Here is an 18,666-nt window from a genome sequence, read left to right as displayed (position 1 = left end):
CGGTGATCTCGGTGTCTTTACTCTGCCGCCATCTTCCGGAAGTCTCCGGCTTTCGATTCTTAATGCTGTGCTTTAACCCGCTGCGCCACCAGGGAGAGCCACCAAGTCTTCTTTTACAGTTCTTAGGCTCCCTCCCCAGCTTTATGACTTCAAGTCCAGATCCTTAACTTAAACCTTGTCAACCCAAGCCATGCTGCTGTGCTTCCAAGTTCTCCCCATCAATACAACATTACCAAGTGAACTTTCCTAAACCACTCTGTCATCATCCTCTTCTAGTTCAAAATTTTCATTAGCTTAACCCAAAGAGTCTCAACATTTGGGCATAGAAGAGTCAATCAAACTTTTGTTTAAAAGCGAATTCCTAGAATTCTGACTTAGTAGGTCTGGAATAATACTCAGGGATCTACTATTTAACAGCAAAGGAGGGGATCCAAACAGGTGATCCAAAACTGACATAATAAACATGGTTCTGTAAAATAAGTATTTTATCTTCCAGGCATTTGAGGGCCCCCCCCCCATCATTCCATCCTTTTCAATCTTGTTTTTTACTTCTTAATTCCTTCTGCGTTCCCAGTAAGGCTTGTCCAACCTCAATTGCAATTCTTACTCTTTTTTTGTGTGTATGTAGAACTTGGGGTGTAGGTCAGAGGTTTGGGGGTTGGGATGGGGTGAGGATATTCACCAGAGACAGTGGGGAGCAGAACAGGTATATATACTGAAATACATTGCTAAGGGGAAGTGGGCGAGATGGAAAAGGTTAGTTGTGCCATATGTTAGCTACCTGGCCAGGGATCAAACCTATCTGTAGCAGTGATAGCACTGAGACTTAACCTCTACCCCCAACAATTCTACCTCTTCTTTATGCCTGTTCCCTGTCCCTGAAATTCTTTATCATACCCACACAATGCTTTCTTTATCAATACTGTACATTCTTCAAGGCCCAGTTCAGATGATCTGACTCCTCTTTCCCATTCTGATTTTCTGTTTCTTGAAATATCTAAAGTGATGTTTTAGATTACATACTTACCGTTTATATATTATGATGCTTCTGAATAAGGCCTGTCTTACTGTATCATTTTTAAATGCATTCAAGAACTGGAGCACAGGCCAGAGGTATGGGGTGTGTATGTGTGAGAGGATTCAACAGAGACAGAGTGGGGAGCAGAACAGGTGGATTGACTGAAATACACTGCTGAGGGGAGCAGTGGGTAGGACAGGAGAGATCCCCCACACTTTGTGGGTCACCTCCCTAGCTGGGATTGAACTCATACTGCAGTGGCTGCGAATAGCTTCATAGTGCTGCACTATTAACCCCTTGCACCACCAGAGAGAGCCCTGTACAAACTCTTAAAAAGTACATGTTGGCCCTGCCTGATGGCGTGGCAGTTAAAACACAGCACTGAGAAGATAAAGCCACTTCAGCATGAGTTAGATCCCTACCCCTGGAGGTGACCCACATGTCATGGCAGACCTTTCCTGACCTGCCTGCTGCTCCCCTCAGAAGTGTACTTCGTCAGTTGGCCTGTTCTGCCCCCCACTCTGTCTCTGCTAAATCCTCTCACCGCTCCTGCACCTCTAGCCTGTACCCCAGTTCTGTGTGCATAAATAAATAAATCTTTAAAAAAGTGCATGTCATATTTCTGTTATCACTAGAACATCTAGCATCATAGAATAATACGTGTTATATATGCAAACTATTTTGAATTGGATTGAAGGACTAAAGGATTAAATATGTGTTTATTTGTGTTCTTATTTTACAGTCAAAAAAAATGAAATAGAGTGTCTTATAAGACTTTTTCACAGCTTGGTAAAAACAACAGATAAAAGGCTTGATAATGTTGGATTAGATCTTAATGCATTTCGAGGGATCCTGCACAACACATTTGGAATGACTGATGATTTGCTACTGAATAGGGGTAAGAAGTCATAAGAGACTGAAATGTTCCAAACTGAGATGGCAAATATATGTATAAGGTATAGGTATATATTCATCTTTCATCAAAGACCTATTTTTCAGTGCCAAACTACAAAGGCTTAATTCTGATGTTGCTACCAATATAAAACAATAGTTGACTTGATAGTGAGGATGGATTTTAATATAAACTCACTCACATTGCCATATCTCATACGTGTACCACTTTGAGAATATATGAGTCATGAAGTAAATTATATTTTTAAAGATAATCATGTGACTTTTCATCATGATGTCTTTGGACTCACATTATATAGACATGCAAAATATTAAATTACTCCTTTCCCTCATAAAAATGAGGACTATAAGTCAATATAAAAATGAGGACTATAAGTCAATATAAAAATTCCTATCTTTGCTGTTGGAAGAAAAAAAATCAATCAAAGAAAAGATCCTATTTTAAAATTGGAAATTACTGAATGGAATCTTTTCAGTTTTAATAACAGATTTTTAGTGTTCTATTTGATAAGTTTTGGCATATGTATATCCCTTGCAATTATAACAATAATCTAAAATAAAGAACATTTATTACACCAAAAGAGTCAAAATTGTGTTTTCTATTGAATAATACTAAGATGTCATCGATAATCTAAAAAAAATTTTAGTAATTCATCTTTAAGCATGTACAACTCTTTGAACACAATTTTAGTACTCTTTTTAGAATAAAAAGTATCACACTGATTGGCTCACGCTTTGTCTTCTTAGCTCATAGAGACAGTACAGACATCACAATGAAACTCATTGAAGGAAGATGACTCTTTTCAAATAATCTAGGCAAAAGATACTCCAGTAGTTCAACTCATACAAAATCTTTTTTCTCACTCAATTTGAGATGATATTTAAATATATATATATATATACACATACTCTTCAATTATAAAATATATTAAATTATAATACACATAAATTTTTTTTCCCTTTCAGTGTTCTATGTATTTGACAAAGACAAAGATAACTGTGTAAATGTAAAAGAGTGGGTTAAAGGATTATCAGTGTTTCTTCGAGGGACTTTTGAAGAAAAACTAAAGTGTAAGTTATCTATGATTGGCTGAGCAATAGTATCAATTTTGTTTTTAGGACTTGCTAAAATATTTTCAAAGATATAAGAGAGTAGGTTTTTTTATAGCAATTTTGTAAAAAAAAAAAAAATAGTTCAAGATAGCTGTTTAAAAAGATGAAGTGTAAGTCCTATTTCATAAGAGAATCCCTAGCATTGGGGTCCCCTTCCTTCCCTAGCTCCATCATGCCCAGATGTCACCAGCACAGGCTTTGGTCTTAAGACAGGTTAAAAACAGTAACACAGCGGGGCCCTCCCTGGTGGCGCAGCGGGTTAAAGCACTGCACTGAAAAGCTAAAGCCACTTCCGCATGAGTTCGATTCCCTCCTGCCCCGGAGGTGTGCTCCCCTCAGCAGTGTACTTCCTCGAGCTGCCTGTTCTGCTCCCTACTCTGTCTCTGGTGAAGCCTCTCACCACCCCTGAGCCTGAGCCTCTGGCCTGTCCTCCAGTTCTGTATGCACAAATAAATAAATCTTTAAAAAATAAAAATAAAAAAAAGTAACACAGACTCTCCCTGGTGGCGCTATGGGTTCAAGCACCGCATTATGAAGCTCCCTGAGGCCACTGCAGTGGTCATCCAGGGAGCTGAGGCACAGGCGAGGCAGACCTCTCCTGACCCGCAGCTGCTCCCCTCAGGGATGTGCTTTGTCAGTCTGCCTGTTCTGCTCTGTCTCTGGTGAATCCTCTGACCCACCACACCTCTGGCCTGTAAATCAATTAAAAAACAAATAAACAAACAGTAATATACAGTCAGGGTTTCTGGTGACTGATGAGCAGACTAGGCAGTTTTCTGAGGCTGTCTCTGGGCTCAGTGAGAAATGAGTCTTGATATGGGCAGCAGCGTACAAGTTGCGTTGGGGATGGTCTTTGTCTCCTCATTAAAGAAAATCTGAGGGGTTCACAGAACAGCAGGTATCAACATTCTAGTAGATGAGTCAGAAAATGAAGAAGATTGAGGACAATGGAAGTCCAAAGGAAGCAAAATATATAGGAAATACCTACAAAAGAGGAAGGTTGGGAAGTTCAAAGTCACAAATCTCCAATTCACAATTTTGCTTAGAAATAGCTGTGGCCTTACTCACCTACACCTTTTACATTACATAAATTTTCTAAGATTTAAAGCTCTAGTGCCAGGCTTTGGGGAGAGGAAAGTGGAAAGAAAATAGGAACAATTTTAAATAGACGTTCAAGGGAACAACTTGTTTAAAATGTCAAATAGCTTAAAAAAAGAAAAGACTTAATTCTGAATGAATAAATGTTTATTCCTCTTGTTCTTGAATTTAAATTTGAGGTGTTAAAAAGATTATACCTAAATTAAACACAACTTGAATATGATAGCAACATTTTAAAAAATCGCCAGCTTTCTCTGATATTTAAGACTTTTTGTTTTGTGCCTTAAAAAAAACTTCAGTCTAAAAAAAAAAAACTTCAGTCTAATCTTTTGTTGGATAAAATACAAATATTGTTGCCACTTAAATTTGTCATAGTGTTCACTAAGACAAAAGTCTCAGTGAGAAGTGAAAAGCTAAGCTTCATGAATGTAAATTCTTCTAATTTACATATATACTAATACATGGTGGAAATGTTTGTGACAATGAATACACTATGATTGAAGAGCATCACACTATAAATACAATACCTTTCTCTAACCTCACTTTTTTTTTTCAAAGATTTATTTATTTAAGCATACAGAGCTGGGGTACAGGCCAGAGGTGCACAGACAGTGAGAGGATTCACCAGAGATAGTGGGGAGCAGAACAGGACGACTGACAAAGTACACTGCTGAAGGGAGCAGCAGAAGGGTCAGGAGAGGTCTGCTGCGCCATGTGGATCACCTCCTGGGGGGGGATCGAACTCATGCTGAAGTGGCTTTATCTTCTCAGTGCTGTGCTTTAACCCCCTGCACCACCTGGGAGGGCCCACTTTTTAAAGACTTACTTATTTATACATACAGAACTAGGGTACAGGCCAGAGGTGTTGGAGGTGAGAGGATTCACCAGAGACAGAGTGGGGAGCAGAACAGGCAGATGTACTGAAATACACTGCTGAGGGGAGCAGTGGGCGGCTCAGGAGACATCTGCCATGCCATGTGGGTCACCCCCCTTCCTTGGCTAAGGGTCAAGCTGTGCTGCAGTAGCTGCAATACCTTCCTAGTGCTGCACTTTAACCCACTGCACCACCAGGGAAGGCCCTAATCTCACCTTCTATAAATGTTTCATATCCTTTAAAATATGTTAATTTGGGGACAATACTACATCTAGTAGGATTGCATGGCAAACACATGCGCTATAGATTAGAGAAACTCAACAAAGGCTTATTAGCAAGTCTGGATACCCTGGGGTTTTATACCTGGTTCTATTGCTTTTACTGACGCACTTAAGTAGATTACAAACTCCACAAAACCTCTTACCATTATATAGAACCTAAGTAAGGTCATTTGTAGGATGAATGGATGAGGTATGGCATGGCATACAGTGAGGGGGAACTCACTCTTCAGAGAGGGACTGATCTCTGCAAGCAAGCCCTAAGGAGAGGACAAAGTGTGTGTGTGTGTGTGTGTGTGTGTGTGTAAAATAAGACACACACGTCTTAAAGTTTAAGAAGTATTTATCTTCTATTGCAGTTTCTTAACATTTTTAAACCCTCAATTTCAAAATCCAGAAATTATTCTTCTTTTCACTTTCTGAGGACTGTCAAAACTTATATAAAGAAATGTAATTAATTCTATTGTTAGTAGATTATTTTAAAAACTTTCTACCATATAGTCCAGTAATTGTAAATTTTTATGTTTATCCATTTTCATTATATATTGAAGTAGATAAGGAAATTTATGATATTTTAACAGTCCTTATCCAAATCCTTAAACTTCTTATGCTTTGAAAAGTTTGTTTTGAAGTTTATTATTTAAATGGTGATGGCTACATTTCTCGGGAGAAAATATTTGACATGTTGAAGAACAGTCTACATCAACAGTCATCTGAAGAAGAAGGTGATGAAGCAATAAAAGATCTAGTTGAAATTGCACTGAAGAAAATGGTAAGAATTAGAGCTGGAATTTATTGTATCAAATCAAGTAGATGTTCGGTAAAGATGAAGAAATGATTTATTTTTCTCAATATTAACCTTTCTGAGGGCAGGAATTCTTGTTTGCTAGTCATTGTTCTAGAATCATGCTTGATTGATAGTGGGTGCTCAATAAATGTTTATTGACTATTTTCTAATATTAGAAAATCAGTTGCTGGGTGATAAAATGGATTAATATACAAATTTAGTATTTTAAAACATTTTACAACCAGTAAACCTTAACTAATTAGTAGGGGCTGCAGGGTGAATTCATGTAAAGTTGCTCCTCTGTTCTCATGATTTTAATCCTCCAATCCATCTACACACTCCTCATAACAAACAACATAAAAAATAGTAACAATAATTGTCCCTTACAGAACATCAGACCACTCATAAAACTTTCATGTATGAACTAATTTTATCCTTAACAACAACCCCCCCCCATGAAACAGAAGTGATTAATCTCCATTTGTAGATGAGAAAAATGAGGTGCAGATTACCCAAGGTCATGCTAGAAAAAGTGGTGCTGAACATGTTTTTCAGTGAAACAGTTGTACTCTTTTAGTTATGGTGATTTCTATCCTTTTCTTACTATGACCTTACACTAGATACCAATTTGTGGTATCCAGTGACTCTAAGGCAGCCCAGACTCAGTCATCTGCATTATTCTGGAGTTTGGAAAAGCAGCAGATAAGCGGGAGTTGTGAGACTCTGATGAGCTAGCCCAGGCTTCTGACTATACTCTTCATCGGAACTTCTCTCACCAGTTTTGGCTTAGGCTGAGAGTACTTCTTGAGAAACGTGTTCCTCAGTGCAAATTACACCTCCTTCTTGTTTGAAAGGGAATGCTATGGAATGAACATTTTTCTGACACTTTTCTCTAGATTAGATTCTTAGCAATCATGACTTAGTTAAGCCCAGAAGTAAAAAAGAAAAAAAAATCTATCCAATTAAATCCAAGTTCAATTAAGCAAGTAAAAGATTCATAATCTACACACATACTTTACACACATAATTTACCCCCATGATTTACTTCCTCTTCCAAAATCCCTGTCACAAATGCTGCTTTCCAGGCAGGTTTGTCTTCTTACAGACTTACACTGTAAGCCTACATAACTCAATGCTACATAACTCAAGTGTCTCAATATTCTCAGATAACAAGTTATCATAATAGACTAGTTAGCTTAAGCAGTAGGAATTTATTTTTCATAGTTTTGGAGATTGGGAAGAACAAGGTGGCCAGCCAATTCAGTCTCCTCATGAGAAAGATCTTCCTGCCTTGCAGTCAGCTACTTCTTCTGTGGGCCCTCACACAGCAGAGGGAGCTCTGGTCTCTCTACTTACATCATGCTGATGATGCTATTAACAGTAAAGGACCCCACCTTCATGGCCTCATCTAAACCTAATCACCTCCCAACAGCCCCACCTCAAATACTATCATGTTGTTAGAGCTTTATTATATGAAATTTGTGTGTGTGTGCATGTGTGTATGTGTGGGGGGGGGCTGTAAACACAAACATTCAAAGTCTTAATACCAGATGTTCCCATTTAGACTAGTAAAAATACAGTTAAGTGTCCTCCATAAGCAACTTTTGATTTATATAAAGTGCCTACAGAAGAGTGAACTTTGTTGTTTTGTGTGTACGTGTGTTTGTCTATCCAAAGGATGGATTGGGTGGTACTTCAAGGACTTATGAGGCACTCGTGCCCATAGATTTTTCTGTAATTATAGAGAAAAAGGTCTTGTTCCTTCGAAGTTCATAAGGAAAGTGTATAAATCTTGAGCTTCTAGATGAATGTCTTGTCATCAGGAGAAGGCCTTCCTCAGGGTAAAGTCAGTTTGAATGAGAGCAGAACTAAGAGGAGTATAAGGTGGGACCAGGACAGGACATCATATGAAAACTGGGATTCAGTCATACCAGAAGACCTATTTCATCAATTTTATGTTTTTATAATTTACATGAAACAAATCTCCACTTTAAATGTATGTTCTTATTTAGTAAAAACTATTATGGACAGGCATTTAATATGCACAATTAAAATCTATAAAGAAATCATCTTTCTCTCTAGGATTATGACAACGATGGCAAGATATCTTTTGCAGACTTTGAAAAAGCAGTGAAAGAAGACAGACTTTTGTTGGAGGTGTTTGGACCATGTTTACCAGAAGCAAAGGTACAGTGCCAATGGTTCAAAGAAAACTTGAAAGGATCGTAATCATAAAGTAATACTTGCAAGATATTCACCTATATAAGCCTTCAACCCCAGCTGAAATTCAGGTACCATAGGGCTGGGCCCTATCCTACATTAGTGACTCTTCAAGTAATTATATTCAACAGACTTTTCTCAATTTGTGATCTCTTTTCCTATACACAAGTCCTGATTTTCTCTATACTAATGTTATTTTCCTAAAGAAAACCAGTGTATATTGGCATGCTTATGAGACAGAACTGTCAATAAGGAGTGGATTCAGTAAGTACTCACATAAACTGCTAGAAAACTTGTTCTCTTTCAACCCAAATATTGTCAAGCAATGAGAATACATTTTTAAATGTTGGAACACATACTTTACAGTGTTTTGTGTTTATGGAGATTCTTCATGTATGAATTTTAAGTTTTCTGAGTTGGATCAGCTTAAAAATTGATCTCAATCAAACATTTCCTTTATTTCTTCATTTGGTCAAGTATGCTGTACAAACATGATATAGGGATAAACTTTGTTCTCTGCAGTCCTTAGAGGATTTTGTGAATGGTCAAGCATAATGTTAACATTAGCCTTCACAGTTCGTCTTACTAACTTAACCCATTGTATTTCCAAATTTTACATCTGGAAATACATGCTTAAAAAAAAAAAGTGCTTCCAAGGCAGGCTTCTTTTAAGAGACTGATAGATGGAACAGTTTAGAATTATGGACAGATTTGGTGCTACTACTGAAGTTAGAACTGAACACCGACACTTCTTCAGCAGCACCCACAGTTCATGTAAAAGCTATCTAGAAGCTATCTCACACACACACACACACACAACACAACAAAGCACACACATGCATGCATGTATACACACACAACAAATGTTTCTTTTATCATCAACTAATATTGTCTCTGTTGGCAGAAATAGGGATGAGTGCTGGTCTCCACATAGTAACACATTAGGAACCCACTCAGAAAACAGAACCACTCAGCAGTTCCTCCCCTTAGGGATATCAGACACAATGTTTTTAATTGTGGTAAGATATACCTAACATAAAATTTACCAACCGAACTAATTATAAGTGTACAATTCAGTAAAGTACATTTACACTGTTTTAAGACCAATCTCCAGAAATCTTTTTTCATCTTGCAAAACTAAAACTCAATTATCCTTTAAAAACTTCTCAATCCCCCAAAAAATAAATAAAAAAACAAAAAAAACCCCAAACTTCTCAATCCCCTCACCCACTGGCCCCTAGAGACCACCATCAGAATCTTCATTTTTAGGAAGTCATCCAGATAAAGATTTATATAGCACCTTGAAGTTCCACAAGCCTGACCTAGATAGCACTTTGTTCAATTCTATGTTCAGGTCTCCAATACATCTTTTACCCGAGAGTTCAGCAAAAAACACTACCTTAAACGAAAGTATAGCTAAACTCTCTCCCTGTTGCCTCTTTTAATATCACTAACCACTTACTACCATCCTACTGCATTTAAATCAATAGGTCAAAACTGGAGATTAACTTTATTAATTGATATGTTCCAACTCAATCCACTAGGCAAGAGATCCTTATAGATAAGAAGTGAAAAACAGAAAACATTTAGTAATGATCTTCTCAAGTTTTTTTTTTTTAATTAAATTTTTTTTCATTTGCTTTTCTTCAAGTTATTTTTATCAGTTAAAGAAATGTAAATAGCTTGGGCATACCTGGACCTTGAATTATGTGGTTCATGGAGATAGAAAAACTGTGGGTGTGTTAAAAGTGTGGTAGAAGTCTACCACTTAAAAAGTATTGATTAATTTTTGCTTTACTTAGCAAAATTTACTTAGATCAAGTAAAGCATGTAAGGTTCTAATTTCAGCTTTGCTCTAATAGATTATTAACCATTTTACTTTACAGAAATGTCTTGATTTTGAAGTTCTGGCATTCAGACATATGCTGACTTCCAGTTTCTGAATATCACTCACTCAATACTTGCATTAAAATCAGAAACAGATCCTGGTTGCATGTATTTATTTGTACTGTAAAGTTTCTATTTTTGCTCCAAATAATTTACATATAATTATCACAATGTGAGAGGTAATATAAAGAGTTTGTATAATAAAACAATGAACTAATTTTAAAAGTTTAAACTATATTACACAATTAGCTTGGATGAAATTACAAAAAGGAGATCATTAGAAAAAATACCAGCTGTAAAATTTCTTCAAGAACTAATATGACTAGCTTGAAAAAAAAAATAGGCCCTCACAAAATACACTGCTGGCAATCTATATTCTTCTTCTTTGTTTTAGTGGGTGGTTTGTATGCGTATCTCCCAGCTTGTCCTTTGGAGGGTTGGGCACAAATGAAGTTACCTGATTTTAAAAAAAGAGAACCAACAAAATTTAGTTTTGATATAACAAGAGTAATAATCAGAAAAAGTAGGATATATATCCTATCATTTTAGTCCTTTGCCTTACATTTGAGGCAGAGTTAGGCCAAGTGCAAGGTACAGCCTGTAATCTAATAACAGAGCAGTTCTTCTATCCAAGTACTGATAACAGTAAATTCAGTAAATTGCTAAAGCTGTTTAACATGAAAAGAAAGGTGGTGGTGGGGGGAAAGTAACTGTGTGAAAAGTGCTTTCTGAATTTCAAAGTTAAAATACAAGAGAATCATCTTTCTTCCTCAGTTAATGATTTCTAAAAGGTGTATTCCACAAAACTGTACCTTTTATTTTTTAAAGATTTATTTATTTATGCATACAAGAAACAGGGTACAGAGGTGGGGAGTTGAGAGGATTACCAGAGCCAGAACAGGCCAATACACTGAAATAGAACAAGCAGATGTACTGAAATACACTGCTGAGGGGAGCAGGGAGTGGATCAGGAGAGGTCTGCTGTGCCATGTGGGTCAGCAAATTGTGGGATCCAAATTGTGCTGCAGTTTGGGTGCAGATAGCTTCCAGGAAGCTGCACTTTAACCTGTTGTGCCACCAAGAAGGGCCCAACAGTATCATTTATTTATGCTTAGGAAATAGAAAATAATTATGTATGTATTATGTAGAAAATAATTAAGCCCTAATCTTTAAAAATTTCACCGTCTTCTATAACTGTCATTTTCAAAGAGGCAAACTAAGCATTTTGAATTTAATGTAATTTTTTACATCAGTGAAATAAATTGTAGTAATTTTCTTTCAATATAGCAGCTCTCCCCTCTGGCTCACATTAGAACTACCTGGGAGTTCTTAAAAAAGGGGTGGGGCCCCTCCCTGGTGGTGCAGCAGGTTAAAGCACAACACCAAGAAGCTAAAGCCACTTCAGCATGAGTTCAATCCCCGTACTGGAGGTGATTCACATGGCATGGTGAGGTCATGAGGTCTCTGGTGAGTCCTCTCACTATCCCTGCACCTCTGGCCTGTACCCCAATTCTGTATGCATAAATAAATAAATAAATCTTTATTGAAAAAAAGGGGGTGGGTGGACCTGAGCTTTACTCTCACAGACTAGTATTTTTATTTACAGCTATATAAAATATGTTCTGTTCATTATTAAAATAAGGATTAATTGTATCGAGGCAAATACATTTCTGTTAGTGAAATTCAGTTTATTTAACAGGGAATTATAGGAAAATTTATCAAAAACTAAAACTAAAAAAAAAAAAAAAACAATACCAGTTTCCAAATTCTCTATTTCATTGTCACACAAATATAATTTGTCATATTTAAACAGCTCATCCCTAAAACATTTTATAAAAAATGATCTTACCTCTTTAAGTTTGTTCCGAATTAAATTTGCTGTTGTATTTAATGAGTGGTCATGCATATCCACTTTAGGTATATCTGGTAACAGTGGTCCAATTATAACCTCATTACTACTTGTACTTGTTTCAAGAAAAGTTGCAAGTTTACGGTCACCTTCTCTTCTTCTTTTCCGTTCCTGCAGTTGTGTTGTCCGCGGCATAAATCTGTCAACTGCCTCTGAAGGAGTGATAGCCTTCTGTGTTATTGGGCAGGCCGCTGAATTTTTAAAAGTTTTCACTTGTATTTTCTGCAAAAAGTCATTGTGGCTACAGTGTGCCACTACTTCATCCTGGTTTCTACCATTCTGAGAGGGCTCTGATGCTTTGTTCACATGATTCCCTGATGAACATGTACACACTGAAGAGAAATAACACAAAGGCAATTCACAAGAATAAGGCAGGCAAGGATCTGAGTTACCAGAAGTGTTCAAAGTGGCTGCACAGAATCCAGCAGTCTCCGAATGGAAGTTCTGTCTAACATCTTTTGTGCCATTGTGCGGTGTGACCAGCTGCTTCTTTGTTGTGTAATGATCTTTACATCATAATATAAAGGGGAAGAAAAGGGTACAGAAATGGTTCAGTTGTTTTCATCATTCACAAATGTAATTTTAAAAACACATGCTGCTATAAAACGTTAAAAATTGTTACCCTGAAAAACTTATTTCTTGAATAGGCAATATTCATGTGGTTCAAAAACTAACAAAGTTAAACGTCAGGCCTCATTCACTCTTGTTCACAGTATGATCGGTTTTCATCATCTTAAGTGATCACTATTCTTAATGCCTTATTTGATTGTCTAATATATCTTACTCCTCCCACCTACCCCTCTTTCTCTCTTGGAATACCCATTTCTCTTTACTTTCATGCTTTCCACTTCTCTGCAGTTCCTGGAGTTTTTCCATGTTATTACTTGAAAGCTGCTGCTGCTGCCCTTTTTGTTTTTTAACAGCTTCAGAGTATTTTAATTGATTTTACCGTCTAGCTTAGTTTGTCAGTATTTTAAAATATTTATTTATTGATGCATACAAGAACTGGGGTACAGGCCAGAGGTGCGTGGAGTGAGAGGATTCACCAGAGACAGAGTGGGAAGCAGAAAAGGCAGAGGTACTGAAACCCACTGCTGAGGAAAGCAGTGGGCGGGTGATCATGTGGGTCACCTCCCTGGATGGGGATCAAACTGGTGCTATAGTGGCTGTGGACAGCTTCATAGTGCTGTGCTTTAATCCACTGCACCACCAGGGAGGGCCCCAGTTTGTTAATTTTTAAAGGAGACAATATCTGGGCACACTTTTAGGAATCGCTCAGGTTTCTTTCCTGATCTAGCCTCCCAAAAGCAGACCACATCACCAGAGTGGGATGTGGAAAGTGTGGTAAATCGGCGGTGTTGATAACTTCTGTTATTCATATAAGAAAGGAGACTTATTTTAGTCTGCCTTTGCATGTTTTGAAATTTCCAAAACAAATTTCTTTTTTAAAAAGTGAGACCAATTAATTATGCAAATAGACAGAGGAGAGTTTAGAATGCTGTTAACTGAAGTCCCAGGGCCAAACAAGTCCTAGTTAAAAACACTGTATTATGCTGCCTTTTAGACAGAGACTAATTCTGAGGAGGTCAGAGGCAGGGTGAAATGTTCTAAGAGGAAGAGGAGCAAATGATGATAACGCTAGTTTCTATCACCATGACTGATAGAAATAAAACAGTTTAAAAGTATGATCTGGAAAGAATATTCAAATACTTAGGTTTTAATTGCTGTTTTGCTCTTAGTTTATATCTAGTAGTATAAGCCAATCACAAACTTTCTGAGCCTTGGTTTCCTTACTTATGAAAATTGGGACACAAATTGGATAATCTCAGAGGCGCTGATACTTTATAATAACTTCCTTTACCACAGGCAAACAAGATTCCCTGGAGCTAATTATTTATGTATTTTACAGGTTAACGTTCAATTTCTAAAAAAGACCAAGGCTCTAACAACTCTCTTGGCAGATTTCCCAAGAATCTTCGCACCTTATTTCTTTATGACACAGGCTCCTTCCCCAATGAGCCTTAAATTCATCACAATCAATAGCTCTATGGGTACTGACTTTGTTTTTTTAACTAAAGGCTGGAAATTTGAGCCTCTACCATTATTCAGACTTCATACTGCACACATCATCTTAGTCCAGTTCTGACTTCTCCAGTCCTATAATCCATGTGCCTGATCCCATGACTTTGTGCCAGACACTTGGATTTGTTGAGTCCGGGGCTATTTGACTGGGATTATGAGGTGTATGGTCAACTGCAGGTCAAGGTGAAACTTTTCTACTTCTGGCAGTCTTAGATTAGCAACTGGAAATTGGCCTGCAAATCATAGTTGTTTCTTATTACCTTTAGGTAAAAAGTCTGTAAGCATGGGCCACAAGGTCCTTCATCATTCACTTTATTATTCTACTCGTCTTCTACTGAAGCCCATGTGCTGTGGATATACCGTACTACTCACGTTCCTACAATGCATGATGCTCTTTTATTCCTCTGGCCCTTTAAAAATTCAACCTTGTTCACTTTTCTATTTCTTCCCCTCCCGTTCTGCATATTGCTTCTGAATCTTCAAACCTTACCCACCTCTCATAGTCTGAGCAAAGTCTTTCACAACAAACTTCTCTCCCTCTCCAGCCCAGATTACACAGAGGGATGCACAGAACCTGCAGTTTGTAGTTACTGAATACTATGATCAGTTATTTGCTTAAGTATCATTATGGAGTTGCCCAGACTGAGAACTCTATGATGACATACCAAACAAAATGTCTGACATGGTAAGGTGGTTAGTAACAGGCTTTCCATACCTTTATTTTTAGTAGCTCTTGCTATATAAGCCTTCCTCTCTTGTAATTTTTTTCTAGTTTCTTCAACTGTTTCAAATTCTGGAGCATAGCACACATGAAGCAATCCACCAAAGAAGCTCTGTTCATCCATTTTTCTCTTGGCTATCCTAAACAAAACAATGGATGGCACAGTTCATTAATCTAGATTTACTGAGGATGTAAACCTTAATAGTATACAGTACATTGATCTAAAGAACAATGTACAGCTTTTGCTGTGTCTATTCATATTAGGGCTCAGGAATTAATATTCTGATTCATCTGTGGCTGGTATTGACCCTACTGCCCCAGTGCTTATTTTGTCTCTCTTACCCTCTTCCAGTAGTGTTAGCAGGTTTTGGGCTGTGTCACCCACACATATTCAGACACCCTTTAATCAACTTTTGATTCAACAGGTTAGTCTGAGGGACATATTCCATGGTAATGAAATGGAGATTTTTCTGTGTTAATTTCAATAATCCTTGAGAGTTAGTTCATATCCAATGTAGCTTTTTTTAGCACATGATATAGCTATAATGAGATTAATACATTAAAATTAATGATTAAAACCTTAATCATTGAGCAAATATTGAATATATGACAACCAAGTTAGAAAATGATAAGATGGCATACATTCAACAAATATTTAGTAAATATCTATGGCTGCCAGGAACTGCTACAATATTTAAAACACTTCTGTGCCAGGGATAATGAAAATACTTATTGAGATTTTACTGTGTACCAAATAATATCCTAAGTGCTTCACTTGATTGAGGAAAATAAGATATGGAAGATTACATAACTTGGTCATGTTCACAATGGTTTATGAAGCTAGGATTCAAATCCAGTTGTCAAATTCCAAGGCCTAACTACTAGGTGCTGTGAGATGTAAAAAGCTCTAGAAAATATGCTTCTCTAGAAAATATGCTTCTCTAGCTGTGACCAGGTGGCATGTTGGTTAGGGATAAGAGACTACATATAAGAGCAACCTGATAGCACATGAGCCTCTATAAAATCAAGAGTTTATGACATACTAAAAGTACTAATCATAGCACAGAAAATATTAGTTGCTAGTAATCAGGGAAGGATGGATCTTAGTGACAAGAATAGGGGAAAACATAAAAATCAGTAAGTTAGATCATGCGTTAGCCGCCTTTAAGCAGAGGTTTATATTACACAGAAGGCTGGAAAAGATGGGGTCAATTCACATAAGTGCAAAACAGAACCTCAGTAGGAAATGTTTACTGCATTCTGTAGAGGAGCCACTATGTTAACATCTTCAAGCACTCTCAAGAAGTAGGTCCTTTTACCATATGAATTTTACACAATAGGAAAACCAAGCATGATGGAAATAACTTCTGTATGGTCATGATGTTAGTAAGCGGAAGAAGTGGAAAATTTACACCAACCACAATTTTTATCAGCTGCATAACAGAGAATAGTTAAGTATGAGAATGACATGAGGTGAAAGGTGTTTTGGTAATGTTAACATTTAATAAAACAACTGGAGGGAGAGTTAATCTAAGCACTTATTGGGTAATTCAGGTAGGAATAAGGGAAACCTGGGGCCAAAATTATGACAATGGGAATGGAGGAAATGAAACAGTATTTAGCTTGTATATTACCTTGCACTTTGTAAATTTAAAAATTTAATAAGATAAACTTCGGTAAAGTCTTCTGCTGGGTATTCATCTAGAGCATTATACTGCTCAATTGCACCATACAGAGCAAATCGTTCAACTAATTCCTTCATTGCTCCCACTGCAGGAACTCCTTGAATTAATAAGTATCGAGATTCCAAATTGATTGTATATACCTATAGGAAATACAGACACATTAAATATATGTCGAAAATAAGCCTAGGTCAAATATGCTACTTCTAAAAAAACAAACTATGAGGACAAATATCTTTTTCAACTTGTAAGCAGAAAATAAAAGGTTAAAAAAAATTGCCCCTCTTTCTGCATAAACAATTCAGCCTATGTGTGAGCCTCATCTAAAGCATGTAACAGACTATCTTCAGTCGACAAACTTCCCAGACGTTGGTTGGGAAGAAGTCAAAGAAAAGAATGAAATATCCACAGAATGCTTACCCTGTGCCAAGCACCGCCGCAAACAAGGAAAATACAATGACAAAAACAAATCTTCGATCTAGCGGGTTTGACGTTCTAGTGGCTCGCCAAAGGGGTCGTGAAAATCTTTGGTGTCTGACTACCAGGATTCCTCAAAATTCATCTCCTTTGATGACTATGACAGCAGTCTTGTCAGGGCTTTATTTACAGAAGCGGGGCTACCCAGGACAGCGAATGCAGCTGAAATCACTTTACCTTGACCGCTCGAGGCCGTCGGCCCTCTCGATACTTGGCTCGCGTGTCGCACACTGCCCTTTGGACGTGGTGGTCCAATAAGCCTCCGATTTCACCGCCACTGGACGCCATCTTGGGGGCCTAGGTCGTCGCCGGGACGATAACATCCGCCTCGCGGCACCGCCGTTTACCCAATAAGAGAGAGTAATGGGGTAAGGCGTGCCGGGATTGGCTGGAGAATCGACAGCGTCGGCCCTCGTTTCCTGCGAGGGCGCATTTGATGGAAAAGGTGTCGTCCTACCAGCTACGCGGCGGAACGCCTGGGCGAGCCGGAGGAGGCTTGCAGGCCCCTCCCACTACGGGCGCGCGGCGAGACGCTGGAGGGGGCGGGGTCTTAGGGGGCGGGGCCGATCGAGTTTTCTTGGGCTCCGAGGCCCCGGCCTGGCCAGGCGGCCGGGTCGCTAGCTTGGGCTGCTGAGAAGAGTGCGCATTTCGGTAAGATGTGGGGTAGCGACCGCCTGACTGGTGCCGGAGGAGCTGGAGCGTCTGTGACCGTGACCTTCACCAACGCACGCGACTGCTTTCTCCACTTGCCGCGGCTCCTCGTGACCCAGCTGCACCTGCTGCAGGTAACTCTCCGGCGCGCGGACCTCCCAGGCCGGACGCGGGACGTTTGTTCAGCCGTCTGAGGTCGGACCCGGCCGAGGCCTTTGAGGGACGCAGCGGCCACCCAAGTCTCTCCCGCCGGCGGGGTACGGGCTGCCTTCCTGGCGCTGCCGAGCCTTGTAGAGGCTGGGCGAGGGCTCCTTGTCGGCAGGACAGGTCAGGGCAGTCTCTGCAGCCCATGCCAGGTCTGCTGCAGTTCCGGGCTTTTTAAGCAGTTGGCCTTAGTCTAGGTGTTTTCGCCCGGTGCAACGAGACTTAAAAACCTCCTGATGTTCTGCTTGCGCGTTCAGATATACCTAACTCCACATAGGAAAGGCTACTGGAAAGTCGTTAATTGTTATTTATTGGTTTAAAACATACTGGTTTCCACCCAGCGAATTCCAGGTGTCTGCGTGGCCGCTGGCTGGGCCTACGGAGCACGGGTAGATTTAGGTCGCTTAACACCTCAGAAGTTAGCTGGGATTAGCCCCGTGACCCACGAGCATGAGGGGTTAATAAAAAGTTTTCTCCTGGCGTCGCCGAGTCTCGGAACACACGCCAGGTGTACCAGGCATATGCAGTGGCATTAATGCATACCTGAACTCTTGCCATCGGGTCCCCCTTCTGGAAGTGATAGTGGTTCGTAACTGTGACCACGGGGAGATAGAGCATGTTTTCATAATTAAAAACAGAAGCACGTAATTGAATTTGAGTTTATGGGCGAAGGGTTAAATATGTGAAATCGTCGAAAATACTGGACTTGTGGCACCCAGGCACTGGTTAATCATGCTTGCAATTATTATTTAA

General features: G+C 38.8%; 3 protein-coding genes across 4 annotated transcripts in view; 2 read left to right on the top strand and 1 right to left on the bottom strand.

The window, feature by feature from the left end:
* LOC101636968 (EF-hand calcium-binding domain-containing protein 1-like) overlaps positions 1-8,365 on the top strand; it is a 17,945-nt gene extending 9,580 nt beyond the window's left edge. The window contains exons 2-5 of the mRNA XM_004677109.2: positions 1,761-1,916; positions 2,897-3,001; positions 5,914-6,065; positions 8,163-8,365. Of these exons, the coding sequence (XP_004677166.1) occupies positions 1,761-1,916; positions 2,897-3,001; positions 5,914-6,065; positions 8,163-8,309 (560 nt within the window). The 3' untranslated portion in view covers positions 8,310-8,365. The remainder of the gene's footprint in view (positions 1-1,760; positions 1,917-2,896; positions 3,002-5,913; positions 6,066-8,162) is intronic.
* Positions 8,366-8,744: 379 nt separating this feature from the next.
* On the bottom strand, positions 8,745-17,360 carry RBM48 (RNA binding motif protein 48). 2 transcript variants are annotated; one of them, XM_004676679.2, is made up of 5 exons: positions 17,236-17,360; positions 16,534-16,724; positions 14,894-15,039; positions 12,037-12,602; positions 8,745-10,644 (listed from the first exon to the last, which is right to left on the bottom strand). In XM_004676679.2, the coding sequence occupies exons 1-5, from the start codon at positions 17,344-17,346 to the stop codon at positions 10,558-10,560; spliced, it is 1,101 nt and encodes a 366-aa protein (XP_004676736.1). In that variant the 5' UTR covers positions 17,347-17,360; the 3' UTR covers positions 8,745-10,557. The 2 variants fall into 2 exon arrangements, with proteins under 2 accessions (XP_004676736.1, XP_012576193.1); XM_012720739.1 differs by having other exon boundaries at positions 17,002-17,319.
* Positions 17,361-17,661: 301 nt separating this feature from the next.
* The window catches only part of PEX1 (peroxisomal biogenesis factor 1), a 53,185-nt gene continuing 52,180 nt past the window's right edge, over positions 17,662-18,666 (top strand). Inside the window, exon 1 of the mRNA XM_004676678.2 lies at positions 17,662-17,843. Coding sequence (XP_004676735.1) covers positions 17,715-17,843 — 129 coding nt within the window. The 5' untranslated portion in view covers positions 17,662-17,714. The remainder of the gene's footprint in view (positions 17,844-18,666) is intronic.

Source organism: Condylura cristata, unplaced genomic scaffold (assembly GCF_000260355.1).
Source record: "Condylura cristata isolate star-nosed mole 26May11 unplaced genomic scaffold, ConCri1.0 scaffold00005, whole genome shotgun sequence".
Classification (NCBI taxonomy): Eukaryota; Metazoa; Chordata; class Mammalia; order Eulipotyphla; family Talpidae; genus Condylura; species Condylura cristata.
Note: the sequence above shows the minus strand (reverse complement) of the source record. Positions and strands in the feature narration are given on the sequence as shown.